This window comes from Oncorhynchus tshawytscha, linkage group LG25 (genome assembly GCF_018296145.1).
Source record: "Oncorhynchus tshawytscha isolate Ot180627B linkage group LG25, Otsh_v2.0, whole genome shotgun sequence".
In the NCBI taxonomy this organism is placed as follows: Eukaryota; Metazoa; Chordata; class Actinopteri; order Salmoniformes; family Salmonidae; genus Oncorhynchus; species Oncorhynchus tshawytscha.
In genome coordinates, this window is record NC_056453.1 from 30,804,727 (window position 1) to 30,827,460 (window position 22,734).

At 43.9% G+C, this 22,734-nt stretch overlaps 1 protein-coding gene across 23 annotated transcripts in view; it reads right to left on the minus strand.

The window, feature by feature from the left end:
• nrxn1a (neurexin 1a) overlaps positions 1–22,734 on the minus strand; it is a 616,431-nt gene that overhangs the window by 417,053 nt on the left and 176,644 nt on the right. For 15 of the 23 annotated variants that reach the window (XM_042306233.1, XM_042306225.1, XM_042306218.1 and 12 more), the window contains 3 exons: positions 6,289–6,590; positions 4,771–4,794; positions 3,429–3,590 (listed from right to left, as the gene is read on the minus strand). In XM_042306233.1, the coding sequence (XP_042162167.1) occupies positions 3,429–3,590; positions 4,771–4,794; positions 6,289–6,590 (488 nt within the window). The remainder of the gene's footprint in view (positions 1–3,428; positions 3,591–4,770; positions 4,795–6,288; positions 6,591–22,734) is intronic. The other 8 variants (XM_042306235.1, XM_042306230.1, XM_042306232.1 and 5 more) reach the window with 1 other exon arrangement.

Consider the following 22,734-nt stretch of genomic DNA (forward strand, 5'->3'; position numbering starts at 1 on the left):
TAGTGTTTTTGCAGACTGTAGTGTTTTTGCTGACATTTCTATAGTATTTACTACAGTGTTTTTCGTGTGGATAACACTGTAGTATTTACTATAATATTCTACAGTATACTACAAAATTATATAGTAAGTACTGCACATTATGTGGCTGCAAGTAGCCTAGTGGTTAGAGTGTGGGACTAGTAACCAAAAGGTTGCAAGATCGAATCACCGAGTTGACAAGGTAAAAATCTGTCGTTCTGCCCCTGAACAAGGCAGTTAACCCACCGTTCCTAGGCCGTCATTGAAATTTGTTCTTAACTGACTTGCTTAGTTAAATAAAAAATTATCAAGGGATACTATAGTATTCTACAAGCTGTAGTATTGTTTATGTGTGTAGTAACACCATAGAAATATAATCAAATTGTGTGCGTCTCCAGAATTAGAAATAGAGTTATTCTTCCATTGTCACTGTGCTCCCAGCTGATACCACCTGGCACACATGGGACTATACTACATGCTATACTATAATATGGCCTGTTAGTTATGTTCAATTCCAGACTTTGTTTGTGCCAGGTTAACTAAACTGGCACATACACTGTACATAGATATCCAGTATAAGGCCTGGTAACAAGCATAGGAGGACTGCAGAATTAGGACGTGAGTTGATGTAACCCCACATCGATACACTTCTTTAATTTCTGCCAGACATATGTTATAAATATACACACAGTGCTTTCTGCCAGTGCCCCATTAGATGGCTTTAGGAAGAAAGGACTGGGATAAATGGGGACCCTCTCTGACTCTCTTCCACTGGGACACTTCATAGCAACTACAGGCCTTATTCATCACTGCCAACTGCCAACCCACTCCAGCCTTGATCGCAGTGCCAGAAAACCACAGAAGACTGGGGTAGGATTTCTGTGGACATTTTGGCATGGAGGTGTATGAGAGAGTGTTGAATTTGGTCAACCAAAAAAGTAATTGCTAATTTGCTACGTGAAGATGATTTGATCTAATAGAAGTTCCATGATGATTAGGTTATTCACTGATGTAAATGGACGCAAGTGGCATTTCGGCAACTTTTCATAGAGATTGATAGACGACTCCTAATTTATATAACTTTTTTAGCATAGAGGGCAACTACCGCCCAGCCCAGTCAAAGCTCTTCTCTGTCCCAGCACTCCAATTGCGGAACAAGTCAGGACAGAGGAGTCCCTGCCCATATTCTGAAAATGTTGAAACTCTACATTTTTGAAGAGTATCTTATAAAACAACTCTCACGGCGCTCCCGACACACCCCATTCCATTGGTAGAGTTGTCACTTGAATATCTTGTCAATATAATAGACAATCTTGAGGGATGGCACCACAACATTGCTGATAAATGCCTTGATCTAACCCCAGAAAACCCCAAAAGACGGGAGGATTTGTGTTCCCCCATGTGGCGTGGAGGACTGACAGGACTAGGTGTACAGTCCAAATCACACCCTTTTACCTATTCCCTTCTCTCGTCACAAGTAATGCAGTACATAGGGAATAGGGTGCCATTTGGGAAACATCCTATCAGACTGCAAGGAGGGCACCAGGCCTAGATGTCTCTCTTTGTCTTCTCAGTAGCTCTATGGCTGCGTCTCAAATGGTACCCTATTCCCTATATTGTGCCTTACTTTTGATCAGAACCCTATGGGAATAGGGTACCATTTGGGATGCGCCTCCATGTATCACCTCAGAGGCACTCCTCTAACGAAGACATGCATGCCCCTTAACGAGATAGAACCCCTTAATGAGCTCTAGCTCCTAACGAGCTCCTAGCGCTAACAAGGTAGAATCGGAGCGTGGACATGTGGTCTACACCCTGACTGCTTATTAAGACTCTGTCGCCTCAGAACTTATCTGTTAGATTCCGTGAGGACGAGATGCTCGGTTGGAGGTTAGGAGAGAAGTAGGTAAGAAATGTAGGGGGAGCAGAAGGGAGGAAATGTAGGACACCACACAAGGAAAAGGAGGAGGGGAAAACTACTGAAAAGAGAGAGAGAGAGAGAGAGAGAGAGACAGAGAGAGAGACAGAGAGAGAGAGAGAGATATGGGGTAAACATCAGAGAGGAAAGAGAGACAAGGAGAAAAGAGAAAGGGTAGATAAATGACTTATTTGGAAATTGAAAGATACATGAAGGGAACCTTTTATTGCACTTCTTGGAAGATTTACTTCTCGAGAGTGGACTGTATTCCTTGGTGTCTGCTGATGTCAGCATCCCCATTAAGCACCCACTGTAATATTTAGCAGAACATAACAGAATGGGAACATGGAAACACCTCCCTTTACCAGCGTGTTCCAGCATGTATGACTACTGAATACCTTCTATTTGCTCTATATAATATTATAATAATATATCATATAATATTATTGCGAAGCATCTTTTGAAACTACAGAGAACAATTCGATCTTGAATAGTCTGATCCTGATATGACAGGAACGGCTTTCTCAGCGTCTCTCTCTTTTGATTGTAGTGCATAAGTACAGTATACCATTTGTGTTCAAAGATTTTGTATCCAATTTAAACCCCTTGATTTAGGTTCTGCAAACAGAATTGTCTTGGCAGGAGACCCCCTCTGAGGTATGACAGTGAGGAGTACGGAGTGTTGGGACGGATTGGGAACTGACTTAGAACTCTGACTTAGAACGTAATAGTTCTGCAAACAGAAGTCTCCTTGCTTCCTAAACTCCTAGCAGGATATCTCCTTCCCACCCCCTGAGGTATGTCAGTAAAGGCTATGGAGTGTTGAGTGCTGGGCTTCGTCCCAAATGGCACTCTATTCCATTTATAGTGCACTCTGGTCATTAACTATTTAGGAAATAGGGTGCCATTTTGGGACTCATCCCCGGAACTGGTCATGGAAATTCACCTGGCAGAGCTGCATGAACCCTGGGGAGACTCCCACACAGACGAGAAGGGGCTCTGGTGGGGTACAGTGGGGTGTGTGTTTGTGTGTGTGTGTGAGTGGGGGGGGCAGGATTAGGAGAATGAGTGTCTGTTTAAAGGGGTACTCCAGGATTTCGGCAATAAGGCCCGTTATCTACTTCCCTAGAGTCAGACGACCTTCTGGATACCATTTGTACAGTATGTCTTTGTGTCCAGTGTTGGAGGTAGTTTTGCGAGCCAAAGCTAATTAGAGTTAGCGCAGTGACTGAAAGTCTATGAGTATCTACTATCATGCAACAGTCCCTTAGAGATGATTCAAATAAAGAAAAGTGTATCTGGAAGAGCAAGGGCCTGTTCAGTACTCCTTGCGTGTCCCCAGTGATGTACTGTACACTCCACACTCCCTTCCCTGAGAATAGTGCACAGTGTTTGATGTGATGCCCACTCCCTAACCTGAGAGTATTGCACAGCGTTTGATGTGATGCCCACTCCTCTACCCTGAGAATAAGCACAGCGTGTTGGTGTTTACCTCTTTCAGGCAACCCATAAAGTTGTTGCTAACAGGTGATCCAGGCAGGTCAGCCGTGCTAGGACTCCCGCCAACATAGAAAAAGTCGTCGGAGCCTAGCATGGTGTAGTCTTCTTGAGTATACCCTGTGGTGGTCAGTATCCCATCCACGGATATAGTTACCTAGACAACAAAGCACAGGGAAAGGACACGCTATTCTCAGATAGCCTATCAGAGCTCTCAGTCCAGCGGCTTTCTGCCTCTGATATATAGTCTCTGAGTCTGTGATAGTATTGTTTTTCCTCTATAGATTTTTGGTAAAGATTATAGAAACCCATTTTCATGTCTGTTTTTTCTTTTTTTCTTGTTTTTTTGTTTATTTTGTCCAGTTTAGGATTAGTAGTTTGAGATGTAGACTGCTAGCCCCCCAAGGAATTGATAAAGCTAGTTAGCTAGGAAGTTAGTTAGTTGCCCCAGACTAAGTGTGTTAGTAAGTTAGCCCCTACTGCAACTCAAAAGGAATTTCAGCAGACACAAAAATGGTGTTAGTAGAATGTTATCTAGGTTAGTTTCGCTAGGGTTACATATTAGTAAAAGTTAATAAGCAGTTTGTTTTCTAATAAAAAGAAAAGAACAGCGTGCGAGTGGGTTAGATATAGAAAGCAGCAAGCAAGTAGAAGCCACAACCACAGGTTTAGCGTTTAGCGTAATACACAGAAATTAGTTTTTTCAGGAAGACAAAAGTGTTTTTGTCTTTTCTTTTTGCATGTGAGCACACAAAAAGACATGTTCCCCAAGATGGTGTTAGTTAATAGGTTAAGGAAAAATTGTTTTGCTCCGACACTTTGCGCTTGTGTCGGATGTATGCAGAAGCGTATGATTGGTGGATCGTGCAAAAAAAATTAAAAGCACCAATGACAACGACAGCTGGACTGGACGAGTGGTCGGGTAGTGTGAGCATGTGCAGCGTTCAGCGCAGCATTCAGAATGCATGCCATGCAGAGTGAATGGGAAATAGAACACTGGCTGAGCCAATGAGCATCAGGCCAGCCAGGCAGGAGTCAGACATGGGTCCTCCTTTGTTAACCACTGCTTGATGCAAAAGGCTCGAAACGATGCTCCTAAAAACGTGATTGGACAGGAGACAGGAAGTAAAAATAACAGGAAGTGGTGAAAACCAACCAACGGATGAAAATATAGAAAAATAAAAAGGTCAAAACGTAAGCAGAAAGAGTACCAACCGCAGTTCCCCCTTTTTTTGTTAATGACGTCTACAGTAAGAAAAGATAGAAAAGAAACACACGGCAAACCCAAACTAAGAAACAATTAGAATGATATCTACCGAACAATGTAGTTTGTTTACCATAGCGTGTCCAATGCCTGAGTGCTTTGTGGAAAAGGGGGGAGAAAGGAAATTAAAAACTGTGAACAGAATAACGATAGTTACTCAAAAAAGAGATGATGGTTAACTACCAAAAGTTAGTACATTGCTGAGTTTGTTGTTGTTGTTGTTGTTGTTGTTAATAAACATTAAAAAAAGAGATTGGTTAGTAGTATGACACATTCCATGAATGACATGTTAGTTGTTGTTTTTCAAAGCATGTTAGTAACATAGAGTAAAAAAGGGCAAAATAAGTAATTTTTACAAGATAAAAAGCAGACTAAGAAAGACTAGCGAAAATGCCTCCACAAGTGGAAGTGAGCTAGCCAGCGTTGGATCGATTGGTGACTCCCTAGACCGGACTCGTAGACCGGACTGCCTGGGTAGGCATCAACAACCCCAACCCCCACCCCTCTGACACGGTATGATTGACAGACATCAAATGGTTCATAAGAGAGAATGCCTAAAGCGCATCAGTCGACCCTCTTTAACGAAAGTCTTTCAGATCTTTGGGTTCATTTGATACATTCTTTCATTATTAGGACCAGTTTAGGACCATGTTCATGATTTTCAAGACCCGTTACAGACCAAGATTCCGACCGATCCCATCCGTTGGGACGTCGGTGGTCAGGAAATCATCTTACATTACTTTACCTCCATTTGGGTCTTATTGATGGACTTTAGGATCACTTTACTGTAATGAAACAAAGCAAAGACCCTGACACAGAATGAGAAGGAGAATGGAGATTGGATTCCCCCGTTGAGCATGCACTTTCATTATGCATTCTTAATGTTATCACAATTAAATCAAATTTTAACATTGCTGAAATCATCTCAATATTTATATATATATATTTTAAAAACTTTTTGTCAGTGTGGCGTTTCAAAACAAACAATCCCCTACTATCCGAGCAGGAACACATCTAGAGAGAGCTAGTATGTTGGTAGAATGCCGTACGAGAGATCCTCAATAAAACCAGTATCTGCTATACTTCCAACTCTATGTCATAAAGCAAACTGTGTCGCTTGTAAACTGTGTTGCTTTTATTTGTCTTAATTTTGCGTTTATTCTATTTTTTGGGGGTGTAACAGTTGAGCGTGTGTTGAGCAGCCAAAGACCCAGAGGTCCCCAACAAAAAGGCTGATCCTCGAAAAGTAAATACATATGTTCATTGTGGTCACAACTACAGTATTAGAGGAATGGATGACTCAGAGATCAGCAACTCTGAACAAAGTGACACTCGGGAAGCTATGTAGTTTTTCACATGATTTTTCCTCTATTGATGCCTTTCCTCACTGGTCTAGATATGTCCCTGCTCAAATGCAGCGCCGCGTTCTTCATGTCTTACTACAGATCAAATCATTATTACCATCAATCCAAATACTTATTCCAAAATGGGTCAAATTCATTTGATTGTAATAATCAAATTCAATCAAATTGGGCTCATCTAAATTTGTTTACTACTAATTCTCCATCGCAGTCACCCATTTTACTGTTACCTGACGTAGATTCCTTGTAACTTTGACATCATGCCAATCATTGTCATTGAATTTCCCATTGACAGGCTCCACCAGAGCTTCAAAGGCCCCAGACCCCAAATTAATGACCAGCGATACAGCTCCGTTTTTCAGGGCCAGGTTGACGTAGTCTGCAGACTTCCCCGTGTGAAGCATCAGACCGTTCCTCTGTAACGTCTTGAAGGACAGGGTGATCTCGTCGCTGCTGCTCTGGATCGGGTTCAAGGACAGGTCGTAGCAGAAGAACTCGGATCCCTTGAAGGTCGCCACGTAGTCTTCTTTTCCTATAAGAGGACACAAAGATAAAGAGGGATTAGGTTTTACATAGAGGAAGGGAGGGAAGAAGAGCAACCCCTACATTCCATATAGCTCGGCCTGCTTAGCTGTCCACCTAGCTGTCCAGAAGGTATAGGAAGATTTCAAAAAGTTAAGGTTATAACAGTTCACATTCAGTTTGGACTTGACTTGGGGTGATAAGATGGGACGATATGGACAATTACAAAAACTGCTCTCCTAAGGACTGGCTGTCCTGTACAGTACTTAACTGTGTACTTTTATTTGGTCCTCCAATGGGCTGCATTACTGAAAACCATTAAAAACCTTGTGACCTGGTACCCATGGTGCCCCAAAAAGCAACAGGAAGCCTTGTATCAAATCCTTACCTGTATCTCAGGTAGTGAGGACAAGGTAGTGTGGACAAGAAAGTGTACTAAGTTCAAGTTCACTGTGCATTATCATTTTTTATGAATTTGCTGGAAATGTTTTACGTTCTTCAAACTCAAACATGATTAAACCAATCTGAAGGCAAGGATTCTGTTACCAGAACCAATGGTTTGGTTTATGCTTCACACGTTGAAGAGGAAACCCTTCTAATGATACATCATAGTACAATACAATATTCTCTAATGATACATCATAGTACAATGCAATATTCTCTAATGATACATCATAGTACAATACAATATTCTCTAATGATACATCATAGTACAATGCAATATTCTCTAATGATACATCATAGTACAATACATTATTCTCTAATGATACATCCTAGTGCAATGCATTATTCTCCAATGATACATTCTAGTACAATACATTATTCTCAATGATACATCATAGTACAATACAATATGCTTCAATGATACATCATAGTACAATACAATATGCTTCAATGATACATCATAGTACAATACAATATGCTTCAATGATACATCATAGTACAATACAATATGCTTCAATGATACATCATAGTACAATACAAATATTACCATTGCTGTTCAAATGTAAAACCTGAAAAAAACATAATTCTATTCGTAAAAAAGCCTTCATTGTTTACATTATCTGGCTCTACTGTGTTTGTGAATGGAAATGAAGTAATTGTATAATGGAGGAGTATGTTTTCAGGGTATTACATTGTATTTATCCAGGCTTCTCTCTATTCATTAGCCTGAGTACAATTACACTTACTACAGAATGGGATGGAAGAGGGTGGGAGAGAGAAAGAGAGACAGAGACAGAGAGAAAAGAGAGAAGGGGGTAGAAGAGACAGAGAGAGACATTTCTGTTCTTTGTCGGATTCACCAAAGCTCCATAAAATCAGTCCAATTAATTTAGCTGCTACTTATTTTCAAGCCAATATACCCATTTGAAAGCTGGCGGTTCACGGTTATGTTTTAGCCATAAAACATTACATTCTCAGAGACAAGAGATGAGATAAAAGAAGCCCCCATCCTTAATGGACCCCAGGAAGAACCTTAGTTGTTGCCAAGGTGTCAGCCAATGGGGATCCAAATAAAGTATAGTGCTCAACTCTTTGAAGGGCAGTATTGTGGATAGCAAGCATCAGGCAGGGGAGGGACAATGGGAGGTCAACCAATAAACAAGCTATTTAAGAAGTGATCTGGGACCAGATAACAAGCTATTAAAATAACCATCCGACAATAAACCAACCACAACACAAATGAACCACACTATTTATATACATATTACACACATAAACTATACATACATAAGTATGTGGACACCCCTTCAAATTATTGGATTGGATTATTTCAGCCACACCCGTTGTTGACAGATGTCTAAAAGAGCACAAAGCCATGCAATCTCCATAGACAAACATTGGCAGGAGAATGGCCTTACAGAAGAGCTCAGTGACTTTCAATGTGGCACTGTCATAGGATTCCACCATCCCAACAAGTCACTTTGTCAAATTTCTTCCCTACTAGAGCTTCCCCGGTCAACTGTAAGTGCTGTAATTGTGAAGTGGAAACGTCTAGGAACAACAAAGGCTCAGCCACAAAGTGGTAGGCCACACTAGCTCACAGAACGGGACTGCCAAGTGCTGAAGCACAAATCGCACAACAATCTTCTGTCCTCGGTTGCAACACTCACTACCGAGTTCCGAACTGCCTCTGGAAGCAACGTCAGCAGAAGAACTGTTCGTCGGGAGCTTCATGAAATGGGTTTCCATGGCCGAGCAGCCGCACTTAAGTCTAACACCACCATGCGCAATGCCAAGTGTCGGTTGGAGTGTAATGTAATGAAATGTAAAGCTCGGACTCCGGAACAGTGGAAACGTGTTCTGTGGAGTGATTATGCTTCACCATCTGGCAGTCCGAAGGAAATATCTGGGATTTGCAGATGCCAGGAGAACTCTACCTGCCCGAATGCATAGCGCCTACTGTAAAGTTTGGTGGAGGAGGAATAAAGGTCTGGAGCTGGTTTTCATGGTTCGGGCTAGGCCCCTTAGATCCAGTGGAGGGAAATCTTAACGCCACAGCATACAATGACAATTTAGATAATTCTGTGCTTCCAAGTTTGTAGCAACAGGTTTGGGAAGTCAATTTTCTATTTCAGGATGAAAATGCCCCCCATGCACAAGGTGAGGCCCATACAGAAGTGTTTTGTCGAGATCCGTGTGGAAGAACATGATTGGCCTGCACAGAGCCCTGACTTCAACCCCACTGAACACCTTTGGGATGAATTGGAAAGCCGACTGTGAGCCAGGCCTAATCGCCCTAATGTCTAATAAGTGCCGACCTCACTAAGTCCCCACATCAATGTTTCAACATCTAGTTGAAAGTCTTCCCAGAAGACTAGATGCTGTTATAGTAACAAGGGGGGTGTCACGACATCCGCCGAAGTTGGCTCCCCTGCCTGTTCGGGTGGTGCTCGGCGGTCGTCGTCACCGTCCTACTAGCCGCCACCGATCCCTTTTTAGTTTGTCTGTTTGTTTTGTCTTATTAGTTTCACCTGTGTTTCTGTTTGGTTTAATGAGCTCATCTATATTTAGTAGGTAGACCTGTCTTTGTTTTGTGCGGGATTGTCTTATGTTACGTGTGTGCATGTTAGGTAGTGGTGGATTGTCTTTATGTTACGTGTGTGCATGTTAGGTAGTGGTGGATTGTCTTTATGTTACGTGTGTGCATGTTAGGTAGTGGTGGATTGTCTTTATGTTACGTGTGTACATGTTAGGTAGTGGTGGATTGTCTTTATGTTACGTGTGTGCATGTTAGGTAGTGGTGGATTGTCTTAATGTTACGTGTGTGCATGTTAGGTAGTGGTGGATTGTCTTTATGTTACGTGTGTGCATGTTAGGTAGTGGTGGATTGTCTTAATGTTACGTGTGTGCATGTTAGGTAGTGGTGTATTGTCTTTATGTTACGTGTGTGCATGTTAGGTAGTGGTGGATTGTCTTTATGTTACGTGTGTGCATGTTAGGTAGTGGTGGATTGTCTTTATGTTATGTGTGTGCATGTTAGGTAGTGGTGGATTGTCTTTATGTTACGTGTGTGCATGTTAGGTAGTGGTGGATTGTCTTTATGTTATGTGTGTGCATGTTAGGTAGTGGTGGATTGTCTTTATGTTACATGTGAGCATGTTAGGTAGTGGTGGATTGTCTTTATGTTACAGTGGTGTGAGCATGTTAGGTAGTGGTGGATTGTCTTTATGTTACGTGTGTGCATGTTAGGTAGTGGTGGATTGTCTTTATGTTACGTGTGTGCATGTTAGGTAGTGGTGGATTGTCTTTATGTTACGTGTGTGCATGTTAGGTAGTGGTGGATTGTCTTTATGTTACGTGTGTGCATGTTAGGTAGTGGTGGATTGTCTTTATGTTACGTGTGAGCATGTTAGGTAGTGGTGGATTGTCTTTATGTTACGTGTGTGCATGTTAGGTAGTGGTGGATTGTCTTTATGTTACGTGTGTGCATGTTAGGTAGTGGTGGATTGTCTTTATGTTACGTGTGTGCATGTTAGGTAGTGGTGGATTGTCTTTATGTTATGTGTGAGCATGTTAGGTAGTGGTGGATTGTCTTTATGTTACGTGTGTGCATGTTAGGTAGTGGTGGATTGTCTTTATGTTACGTGTGTGCATGTTAGGTAGTGGTGGATTGTCTTTATGTTACGTGTGTGCATGTTAGGTAGTGGTGGATTGTCTTTATGTTACGTGTGTGCATGTTAGGTAGTGGTGGATTGTCTTTATGTTACGTGTGTGCATGTTAGGTAGTGGTGGATTGTCTTTATGTTACGTGTGTGCATGTTAGGTAGTGGTGGATTGTCTTTATGTTACGTGTGTGCATGTTAGGTAGTGGTGGATTGTCTTTATGTTACGTGTGTGCATGTTAGGTAGTGGTGGATTGTCTTTATGTTACGTGTGTGCATGTTAGGTAGTGGTGGATTGTCTTTATGTTATGTGTGAGCATGTTAGGTAGTGGTGGATTGTCTTTATGTTACGTGTGTGCATGTTAGGTAGTGGTGGATTATCTTTATGTTACATGTGAGCATGTTAGGTAGTGGTGGATTGTCTTTATGTTACGTGTGTGCATGTTAGGTAGTGGTGGATTGTCTTTATGTTACGTGTGTGCATGTTAGGTAGTGGTGGATTGTCTTTATGTTACGTGTGTGCATGTTAGGTAGTGGTGGATTGTCTTATGTTACGTGTGTGCATGTTAGGTAGTGGTGGATTGTCTTTATGTTACGTGTGTACATGTTAGGTAGTGGTGTATTGTCTTAATGTTACGTGTGTGCATGTTAGGTAGTGGTGGATTGTCTTTTCTTAAACTTGGCACCCTGTGGTTTTTGGGTTGTCTCGTTGGATGTTGGATGCCTTAGTAAAAGCACTTAACCCCAGTGGAACTCTCTCTGCGTCTGATTTCTGCACACACCTAGTCCCGCGTGACAGGGGGGACCAACTCAATATTGATATCCATGATTTTGGAATGAGATGTTTGACGAGCAGGTGTCCACATACCTTTGGTCATGTAGTCTATATTACACAGGTGCCCAAGCACAAATACATAGGCTACAGACAGACACACTCACCCGCACACCTGCCCGCACACACAAAGTGTCTCTCTGGAGCAATTTGTCAGGTCATCAATCCCTCTTTAAAGGTACTATACTACTATATTATACAGCACCTCTGAGAACACTGCAAGTGGCCGTAATTCAGCCTGACTGGATCACCTCTCCTCTGCTCTCTCTTTAAGCCTCTACCCCTGAGCCTCCATCCTCCATCAGTATGAGTGAGTGACAGTTGTCCTCCCCACACCAACCTGCGTGTGTGCACACACACACACACATTGTCACACACACACGTGTGTGCACACAGGTACACTTTACACACACACACACACACACACACACACACACACACACACACACACATCCTTCTCCCCCTGTCAGTCCTGGACAACTTATCAGCCCCATCACTCCATGACCATTCATCTCCCCCTCTCTCGCTCTCTCCTCATGCATTCCTCCCTCTGCTGCCTTTGGCTCAGCCCTAACGATCAATACTGCTAAGCAGTGTGCTGTGCTCTGAAGCACTGTGACTGTCTGTGTCTGTGTCTGTGTGTGTGTGTGTGTGTGTGTGTGTGTGTGTGTGTGTGTGTGTGTGTGTGTGTGTGTGTGTGTGTGTGTGTGTGTGTGTGTGTGTGTGTGTGTGTGTGTGTGTGTGTGTGTGTGTGTGTGTGTGTGTGTGTGTGTAATGTAGGTAGTGAGGCCTACGTGTTCAGAGTGAGGTACAGCAAGGACACCAGTTGAGATCAAGCATTTGAAAGCACGCAAGTGTATGTGTTTAACAACATTCCTTACCCTGTGTGACATTACATTGTTGCCGCAGATCGGTTTGTGGAAATACAGCTTCATTCTTACATTCCTACTTCATTCTTCACAATAGAGTGACATTGGAGTTAAGATGGTTGACCCTGAGAAGATCTTTCAACAGGTGTGTTCAAGGGAGTAATTTCTCTGAAACACACCAGTTGTCATTTAGGCACCTCTACATCTACTGTGAAACAGCAAACTGCTTATTTCGGCATCCACAGTACCTGTTCAATACCCTGTGGTGCCCTCTGATCAGTGTCACAGTCACACACCAATTAACGTTTCTATTGACTGCTGACTTCCTCCACACCTACATCCATCAATACTTTACCTACCCACCCTCCATCAATACTTTACCTACCCACCCTCCATCAATATTTTACCTACCCACCCCTCCATCCATACTTTACCTACCCACCCCTCCATCAATACTTTACCTACCCATCTCTCCATCCTTACATTACCTACCCACCTCTCCATCCTTACTTTACCTACCCACCTCTCCATCCTTACTTTACCTACCCACCCTCCATCAATACTTTACCTACCCACCCCTCCATCCTTACTTTACCTACCCATCTCTCCATCCTTACTTTACATACCCACCTCTCCATCAATACTTTACCTACCCACCCCTCCATCCTTACTTTACCTACCCACCTCTCCATCAATACTTTACCTACCCACCCCTCCATCAATACTTTACCTACCCACCCTCCATCCTTACTTTACCTACCCACCCCTCCATCCTTACTTTACCTACCCACCTCTCCATCAATACTTTACCTACCCACCCCTCCATCCTTACTTTACCTACCCACCTCTCCATCAATACTTTACCTACCCACCCCTCCATCAATACTTTACCTACCCACCCTCCATCAATACTTTACCTACCCATCTCTCCATCCTTACTTTACCTACCCATCTCTCCATCCTTACTTTACCTACCCACCTCTCCATCCTTACTTTACCTACCCACCCCTCCATCCTTACTTTACCTACCCACCCCTCCATCCTTACTTTACCTACCCACCCTCCATCAATACTTTACCTACCCACCCTCCATCAATACTTTACCTACCCATCTCTCCATCCTTACTTTACCTACCTACCTCTCCATCCTTACTTTACCTACCCACCTCTCCATTCTTACTTTACCTACCCACCCTCCATCAATACTTTACCTACCCACCTCTCCATCCTTACTTTGCCTACCCACCTCTCCATCCTTACTTTACCTACCCACCTCTCCATCCTTACTTTACCTACCCACCTCTCCATCCTTACTTTACCTACCCACCTCTCCATCCTTACTTTACCTACCCACCCCTCCATCCTTACTTTACCTACCCACCCCTCCATCCTTACTTTACCTACCCACCCTCCATCAATACTTTACCTACCCACCCTCCATCAATACTTTACCTACCCACCCTCCATCAATACTTTACCTACCCATCTCTCCATCCTTACTTTACCTACCCACCTCTCCATCCTTACTTTACCTACCCACCTCTCCATCCTTACTTTACCTACCCACCCTCCATCAATACTTTACCTACCCACCCTCCATCCTTACTTTACCTACCCACCCCTCCATCCTTACTTTACCTACCCACCCTCCATCAATACTTTACCTACCCACCCTCCATCAATACTTTACCTACCCACCTCTCCATCCTTACTTTACCTACCCACCCCTCCATCCTTACTTTACCTACCCACCCTCCATCAATACTTTACCCACCCTCCATCAATACTTTACCTACCCATCTCTCCATCCTTACTTTACCTACCCACCTCTCCATCCTTACTTTACCTACCCACCCCTCCATCCTTACTTTACCTACCCACCCCTCCATCAATACACTACCTACCCACCCTCCATCCTTACTTTACCTACCCACCCCTCCATCCTTACTTTACCTACCCACCCCTCCATCAATACTTTACCTACCCACCCCTCCATTCTTACTTTACCTACCCACCCCTCCATCCTTCATTTACCTACCCACCCTCCATCAATACTTTACCTACCCACCCTCCATCAATACTTTACCTACCCACCCTCCATCAATACTTTACCTACCCATCTCTCCATCCTTACTTTACCTACCTACCTCTCCATCCTTACTTTACCTACCCACCTCTCCATTCTTACTTTACCTACCCACCCTCCATCAATACCTTACCTACCCACCTCTCCATCCTTACTTTACCTACCCACCTCTCCATCCTTACTTTACCTACCCACCTCTCCATCCTTACTTTACCTACCCACCTCTCCATCCTTACTTTACCTACCCACCTCTCCATCCTTACTTTACCTACCCACCCCTCCATCCTTACTTTACCTACCCACCCCTCCATCCTTACTTTACCTACCCACCCTCCATCAATACTTTACCTACCCACCCTCCATCAATACTTTACCTACCCACCCTCCATCAATACTTTACCTACCCATCTCTCCATCCTTACTTTACCTACCCACCTCTCCATCCTTACTTTACCTACCCACCTCTCCATCCTTACTTTACCTACCCACCCTCCATCAATACTTTACCTACCCACCCCTCCATCCTTACTTTACCTACCCACCCCTCCATCCTTACTTTACCTACCCACCCTCCATCAATACTTTACCTACCCACCCTCCATCAATACTTTACCTACCCACCTCTCCATACTTACTTTACCTACCCACCCCTCCATCCTTACTTTACCTACCCACCCTCCATCAATACTTTACCCACCCTCCATCAATACTTTACCTACCCATCTCTCCATCCTTACTTTACCTACCCACCTCTCCATCCTTACTTTACCTACCCACCCCTCCATCCTTACTTTACCTACCCACCCCTCCATCAATACACTACCTACCCACCCCTCCATCCTTACTTTACCTACCCACCCTCCATCCTTACTTTACCTACCCACCCTCCATCAATATTTTACCTACCCACCCCTCCATCCATACTTTACCTACCCACCCCTCCAACCATACTTTACCTACCCACCCCTCTATACTTTACCTACCCACCCTTCCATCCTTACTTTACCTACCCACCCCTCCATCCATAATTTACCTACCCACCCCTCCATCCTTACTTTACCTACCCACCCATCCATCAATACTATCCTTACCCACCCCTCCATCCTTACTTTACCTACCCACCCCTCCATCAATACACTACCTACCCACCCCTCCATCCATACTTTACCTACCCACCCCTCAATCAATACACTACCTACCCACCCTTCCATCAATACTATACCTACCCACCCCTCCATCCATACTTTACCTACCCACCCCTCCATCCATACTTTACCTACCCACCCCTCCAACCAAGCTTTACCTACCCACACCTCCATCCAAACTTTACCTAACCACACCTCCATCCAAACTTTACCTACCCACACCTCCATCTATACTTTACCTACCAACCCTCCATCAAAACTGTACCTACTCACCCCTCCATCAATACACTAGCTACCCACCCCTCCATCAATACACTAGCTACCCACCCCTCCATCAATACACTAGCTACCCACCCCTCCATCAATACTATACCTACCCACCCCCTCCATCCAAACTTACCTACCCACCCATCCATCAATACTATACTTACCCACCCCTCCATCAATATTTTACCTACCCACCCCTCCATCCATACTTTACCTACCTACCCCTCCATCCTTACTTTACCTACCCACCCCTCCATCCATAATTTAAAAAAAGCCTTTCTAACCATCTTAAATAAACATGCCCCATTCAAGAAATTTAGAACCAAGAACAGATATAGCCCTTGGTTCTCCCCAGACCTGACTGCCCTTAACCAACACAAAAACATCCTATGGCGTTCTGCATTAGCATCCAACAGCCCCCGTGATATGCAGCTGTTCAGGGAAACTAGAAACCATTATACACAGGCAGTTAGAAAAGCCAAGGCTAGCTTTTTTCAAGCAGAAATTTGCTTCCTGCAACACTAACTCAAAAAAGTTCTGGGACTCTGTAAAGTCCATGGAGAATAAGAACACCTCCTCCCAGCTGCCCACTGCACTGAAGATAGGAAACACTGTCACCACTGATAAATCCACCATAATTGAGAATTTCAATAAGCATTTTTCTACGGCTGGCCATGCTTTCCACCTGGATACTCCTACCCCGGTCAACAGCACTGCACCCCCAACAGCAACTCGCCCAAGCCTTCCCCATTTCTCCTTCTCCCAAATCCATTCAGCTGATGTTCTGAAAGAGCTGCAAAATCTGGACCCCTACAAATCAGCCGGGCTAGACAATCTGGACCCTTTCTTTCTAAAATTATCTGCCGAAATTGTTGCCACCCCTATTATTAGCCTGTTCAACCTCTCTTTCGTGTCGTCTGAGATTCCCAAAGATTGGAAAGCAGCTGCGGTCATCCCCCTCTTCAAAGGGGGGGGACACTCTTGACCCAAACTGCTACAGACCTATATCTATCCTACCATGCCTTTCTAAGGTCTTCGAAAGCCAAGTCAACAAACAGATTGCCGACCATTTCGATTCTCACCATACCTTCTCTGCTATGCAATCTGGTTTCAGAGCTGGTCATGGGTGCACCTCAGCCACGCTCAAGGTCCTAAACGATATCTTAACCGCCATCGATAAGAAACATTACTGTGCAGCCGTATTCATTGATCTGGCCAAGGCTTTCGACTCTGTCAATCCCCACATCCTCATCGGCAGACTCGACAGCCTTGGTTTCTCAAATGATTGCCTCGCCTGGTTCACCAACTACTTCTCTGATAGAGTTCAGTGTGTCAAATCGGAGGGTCTGCTGTCCGGACCTCTGGCAGTCTCTATGGGGGTGCCACAGGGTTCAATTCTTGGACCGACTCTCTTCTCTGTATACATCAATGAGGTCGCTCTTGCTGCTGGTGAGTCTCTGATCCACCTCTACGCAGACGACTCCATTCTGTATACTTCCGGCCCTTCTTTGGACACTGTGTTAACAACCCTCCAGGCAAGCTTCAATGCCATACAACTCTCCTTCCGTGGCCTCCAATTGCTCTTAAATACAAGTAAAACTAAATGCATGCACTTCAACCGATCGCTACCTGCACCTACCCACCTGTCCAACATCACTACTCTGGACGGCTCTGACTTAGAATACGTGGACAACTACAAATACTTAGGTGTCTGGTTAGACTGTAAACTCTCCTTCCAGACCCATATCAAACATCTCCAATCCAAAGTTAAATCTAGAATTGGCTTCCTATTTCGCAACAATGCATCCTTCACTCATGCTGCCAAACATACCCTTGTAAAACTGACCATACTACCAATCCTCGACTTTGGCGATGTCATTTACAAAATAGCCTCCAATACCCTACTCAACAAATTGGATGCAGTCTATCACAGTGCAATCCGTTTTGTCACCAAAGCCCCATATACTACCCACCATTGCGACCTGTACGCTCTCGTTGGCTGGCCCTCGCTTCATACTCGTCGCCAAACCCACTGGCTCCATGTCATCTACAAGACCCTGCTAGGTAAAGTCCCCCCTTATCTCAGCTCGCTGGTCACCATAGCATCTCCCACCTGTAGCACACGCTCCAGCAGGTATATCTCTCTAGTCACCCCCAAAACCAATTATTTCTTTGGCCGCCTCTCCTTCCAGTTCTCTGCTGCCAATGACTGGAACGAACTACAAAAATCTCTGAAACTGGAAACACTTATCTCCCTCACTAGCTTTAAGCACCAACTGTCAGAGCAGCTCACAGATTACTGCACTTGTACATAGCCCACCTATAATTTAGCCCAAACAACTACCTCTTTCCCAACTGTATTTAATTTTAATTAATTTATTTATTTTGCTCCTTTGCACCCCATTATTTTTATTTCTACTTTGCACATTCTTCCATTGCAAAACTACCATTCCAGTGTTTTACTTGCTATATTGTATTTACTTTGCCACTATGGTCTTTTTTGCCTTTACCTCCCTTCTCACCTCATTTGCTCACATTGTATATAGACTTGTTTATACTGTATTATTGACTGTATGTTTGTTTTACTCCATGTGTAACTCTGTGCCGTTGTATCTGTCGAACTGCTTTGCTTTATCTTGGCCAGGTCGCAGTTGTAAATGAGAACTTGTTCTCAACTTGCCTACCTGGTTAAATAAAGGTAAAATAAATAAATAAAAACCTACCCACCCCTCCAACCATACTTTACCTACCCACCCCTCCAACCTTACTTTACCTACCCACCCCTCCAACCTTACTTTACCTACCCACCCCTCCAACCTTACTTTACCTACCCACCCCTCCATCCTTACTTTACCTACCCACCCCTCCATCCTTACTTTACCTACCCACCCCTCCATCCTTACTTTACCTACCCACCCCTCCATCCTTACTTTACCTACCCACCCCTCCATCCTTACTTTACCTACCCACCCCTCCATCTATACTTTACCTACCCACCCCTCCATCAATATTTTACCTACCCACCCTTCCATCCTTACTTTACCTACCCACCCCTCCATCCATACTTTACCTACCCATTCCTCCATCGCTCCTTCCTCCACTGTCCATTCCTCCATCAAGTCACTTCTTCACCCCTCTACCCATCCTCCTATCCACCTCACCACTCTCCCTCCTCTCCACCCTTCCTCTTCTCCACCCCTCCACGCCTCCACCCTTCCTCCTCTCCACCTCTCCACCCTCCCTCTTCTCTACCCCACCTCCTCTCCACCTCTCCCTGAGTCATGTAGCTGAATTGGTACAGGGAGTGTAAGAGTCAGCCTAGTCAGCTTACTCACCCCATCTTCCTTGAGAATCAAAGGTAAAAGTACAAGATATAAACAGACGGATACGTACGGTCCAAAAGGAAAGGTTCAAAATAACCACACACAGGTAGAAGGCTTCAAAAAGGGTATGTTATTGTTTTGAGTTAGTTGACTCAACATCTTGTTCTACAGGATTATTTTATTTCACTATCTTGTTCAGTTCAATGAGCTACAAGGCTTCTAACTCTCTCTCGCTCTCTCTACCCCTTCCCCTCCTCCCTCTATCTCTCTCCCTCTCTCCCCCTCCCTCTCTTTCTCTTTCTCTCTCTCTCTTTCTCTCCTTATCTCAATTTCACTCACCTTCTCTCCCTACCCCACTGTGCCCCTCCCCCTCTCCCTCCACTGCCCCTTCTCTCTCTCCCATCATCCTAATGATATCAATCCTTACTAATCTCATAACCCTGACACCTAGTGACCCACAAGCATACATGAATTTAATCACAACTGTCGCTTCTGACACCCAATGTGATGTCTACGTGTTCCGAGTGAATTAGAGTGAGGACAGCAGTCGAGGTCAAGCATTTGTAAAACACCCACATGCCACCGTCACCCTCTCCTTAGGGAATTTAGGTTCATTGCCATGAGAATCCCTGAGATGAGACTAGGGATTGTGTCGCAAATGGCACCATATTCCCTATATACAGTAGTGTACTACTTTTGACCAAGGCCCTAAATAGTTTGTCTGAAAGGTGACCCTATTCCTTATGTAGTGGACTACTTTTGAACAGGACCTATGGTAAAAAAAACAGTGCACTACATGGGGAATAGGGTATAATTTCAGACAGACTAGCGTTTTATCATATTGATAAAGGCTAATCACTATCTAATAACCATATCATTGTAGGTAGCAGTCACTATTCTCATTATGAACGCTTGGTTGGATTGGATCTGAGCCCTGTCGTACGGTACGGAGCATAGCACATTTATAGATTGGGCCGTGCTTGTAAAATGACCTGCTCTTCAGGTTCTATTAGGGGTACGAGAAGTGTAATAGGCTTGGTAGTGTAGTAAAGGAGCAGGACAATGCAAAATGGGCCAGCATTCAGTCACTCTGCTGATCAATTGAAAATCTACTAGGAAAGAATAAATCTGTGAAAATCTACTGGGAAAGACGAAATCTGTGAAAATCTATTGGGAAAGACGAAATCTGTGAAAATCTACTGGGAAAGATGAAATCTGGGAAAATCTGTACAAGTCGCCCTTTGGTGAACGTGAAAGTGGGTAAGTGGCTAAAAATATAAAAATGGTCAAAACAAAACAGCAAGGAGAAGCCGTACTCAAACCTTTACACCACACACATATACAACAGACACACATATACACACACACACACACACAGAAGCATGCACACGCGCACACATACACACGCACATGCACGCACGCACACACACACACAAACACACACACACACATACACACACACACACTCATGCGCACTCATACGCACAGCCATGCACGTGCACACAGGCAATTTAACCTCTCTACCCCTCAGTTGGAGTAATATTCAATCGTTCTACTCCTTATTAGTGTCTTAGAGACCCTTCTTAGAGAGACCATTACTGAAGCAGTACAGTAAAGCTTCGTCCCAGTATGCATCTCTGTTTCTGCAGACTGGCACGGGAGGGAGTGTGTGTGTGTGTGTGTGTATGTGTGTGTGTGTGTGTGTGTGTGTGTGTGTGTGTGTGTGTGTGTGTGTGCGGAGGAGGAGGATGGGATGGGGTACTTCTAAAGTCCTTCTCAGTGAGAATGTTATTTTTTGTGGAGCTAAACTGACTGTGTTTCTGTCTGTGTGGGGCTAAACTGACTGTGTATCTGTCTGTGTGGGGCTAAACTCACTGTGTATCTGTCTGTGTGGGGCTAAACTCACTGTGTATCTGTCTGTGTGGGGCTAAACTCACTGTGTATCTGTCTGTGTGGGGCTAAACTCACTGTGTATCTGTCTGTTTGGGGCTAAACTCCCTGTGTATCTGTCTGTGTGGGGCTAAACTCACCGTTTATCTGTCTGTCTGAGGCTAAACTCACTGTGTATCTGTCTGTGTGGGGCTACACTCACTGTTTGCCAAGCTAGAACAGCATGAGGTCTGACAGTACTCAGCAGGTAGGGACACAATGAGACTCACATGCTCTACCATGTCAAGGTGATGCTGGACAGAAGACAGTCACTGAGAGGTATGGGGACATTTCTACCCATTTATTTATTTTACAGCTCCTTCACTTCAACCCATCCTTCTCTCTCCCATCTCTCTCTCTTTCTGTTTCAATCTCTCTCTCTTTCTGTTTCAATCTCTCACTTTCTATTTCAACCTCTCTCTCTCTCTCATTGCAGGACATAAACAATCAAGGCCCTTTTGAAAGGCTGTGATATATATGGGTAGTTAATTAAAACGTGTTAATTGTGCAGTTTGATAACAGCTTGTCATTCCTTCAAGGTCACGTCTGTGTTTATTCACATAACACTTTCATATACATTTAGAATAATCCTCAGGGAACATGCTTGAAGACTAGTTTTTCGCAGCATTACTAATTGTGTGTGTGTGTGTGTGTGTGTGTGTGTGTGTGTGTGTGTGTGTGTGTGTGTGTGTGTGTGTGTGTGTGTGTGTGCATTATCTCTGTTCTCTCCTGCCAGTGGGCCTTGAGTGGCACCAATAGGCAGACAGCTGTAGGAGTGAGCCTGTACATCCTCAGTCTAAACAGAGCTCTCTCATCCTGTCATGTTACAGAGCAGATCAGTGTCTTGTCTGGGATATTTATTTAGGGACATTACACAAAACATTAGACCACTGTTCTCCATCATATAAAGTCTAGATATCAGTAATGTATACAGAAGTTGTTTGCTACAAAACAAATATCCAAAGAATGTGAAAAGCAATTCATAGGATGTTGATAGAAAACAACAATTAGTCCCTTCCTGCATGAAGAGCTCTTTGATACTAAGGTCATCATGTGATCAAATACGCTTCAAAAGGATGCTAGTGCTTCAGAGGAACTTCTCTCTGTCATAATGTAAGAGGCTTTGGCTGGCTTTACGACACTAACGTCCCAATCGTTTTAATAGGCTGTCAATCAGAGGAAGAACGAGAGAGAGAGAGTGAGAGAGAGCGAGGGTGAACTGCAAATGTCAGTCAAACACACACACACACACATACAGATAGGCACACACACACACACTCACACTCTATCACTCGCTTACTCACTCAGTTCAGCCTGCTTCTTTGTAAAAAAAACTCAAACATCACTCCTACCGTAAGAATTAATTCATGGCTTTAATAGCCAAATACTGCTCCAATGCAACCTTTAAAATCTGATGAAGCTGCGAGAGCTACTTTAAAATGTGTGGGCCTCTTTCTAGCAGCTAAACTCAGTGTGAACCCAGACAGAGTCAGTCTGGCACAAAGAGCTCTATCTGGGGGTCCATGCTTCTTACACAGGCAGGAAGAGCGAAGGAGGCAGGAGGAAGAAAATAAGGGAAGGGATTTGAAAAGGTACC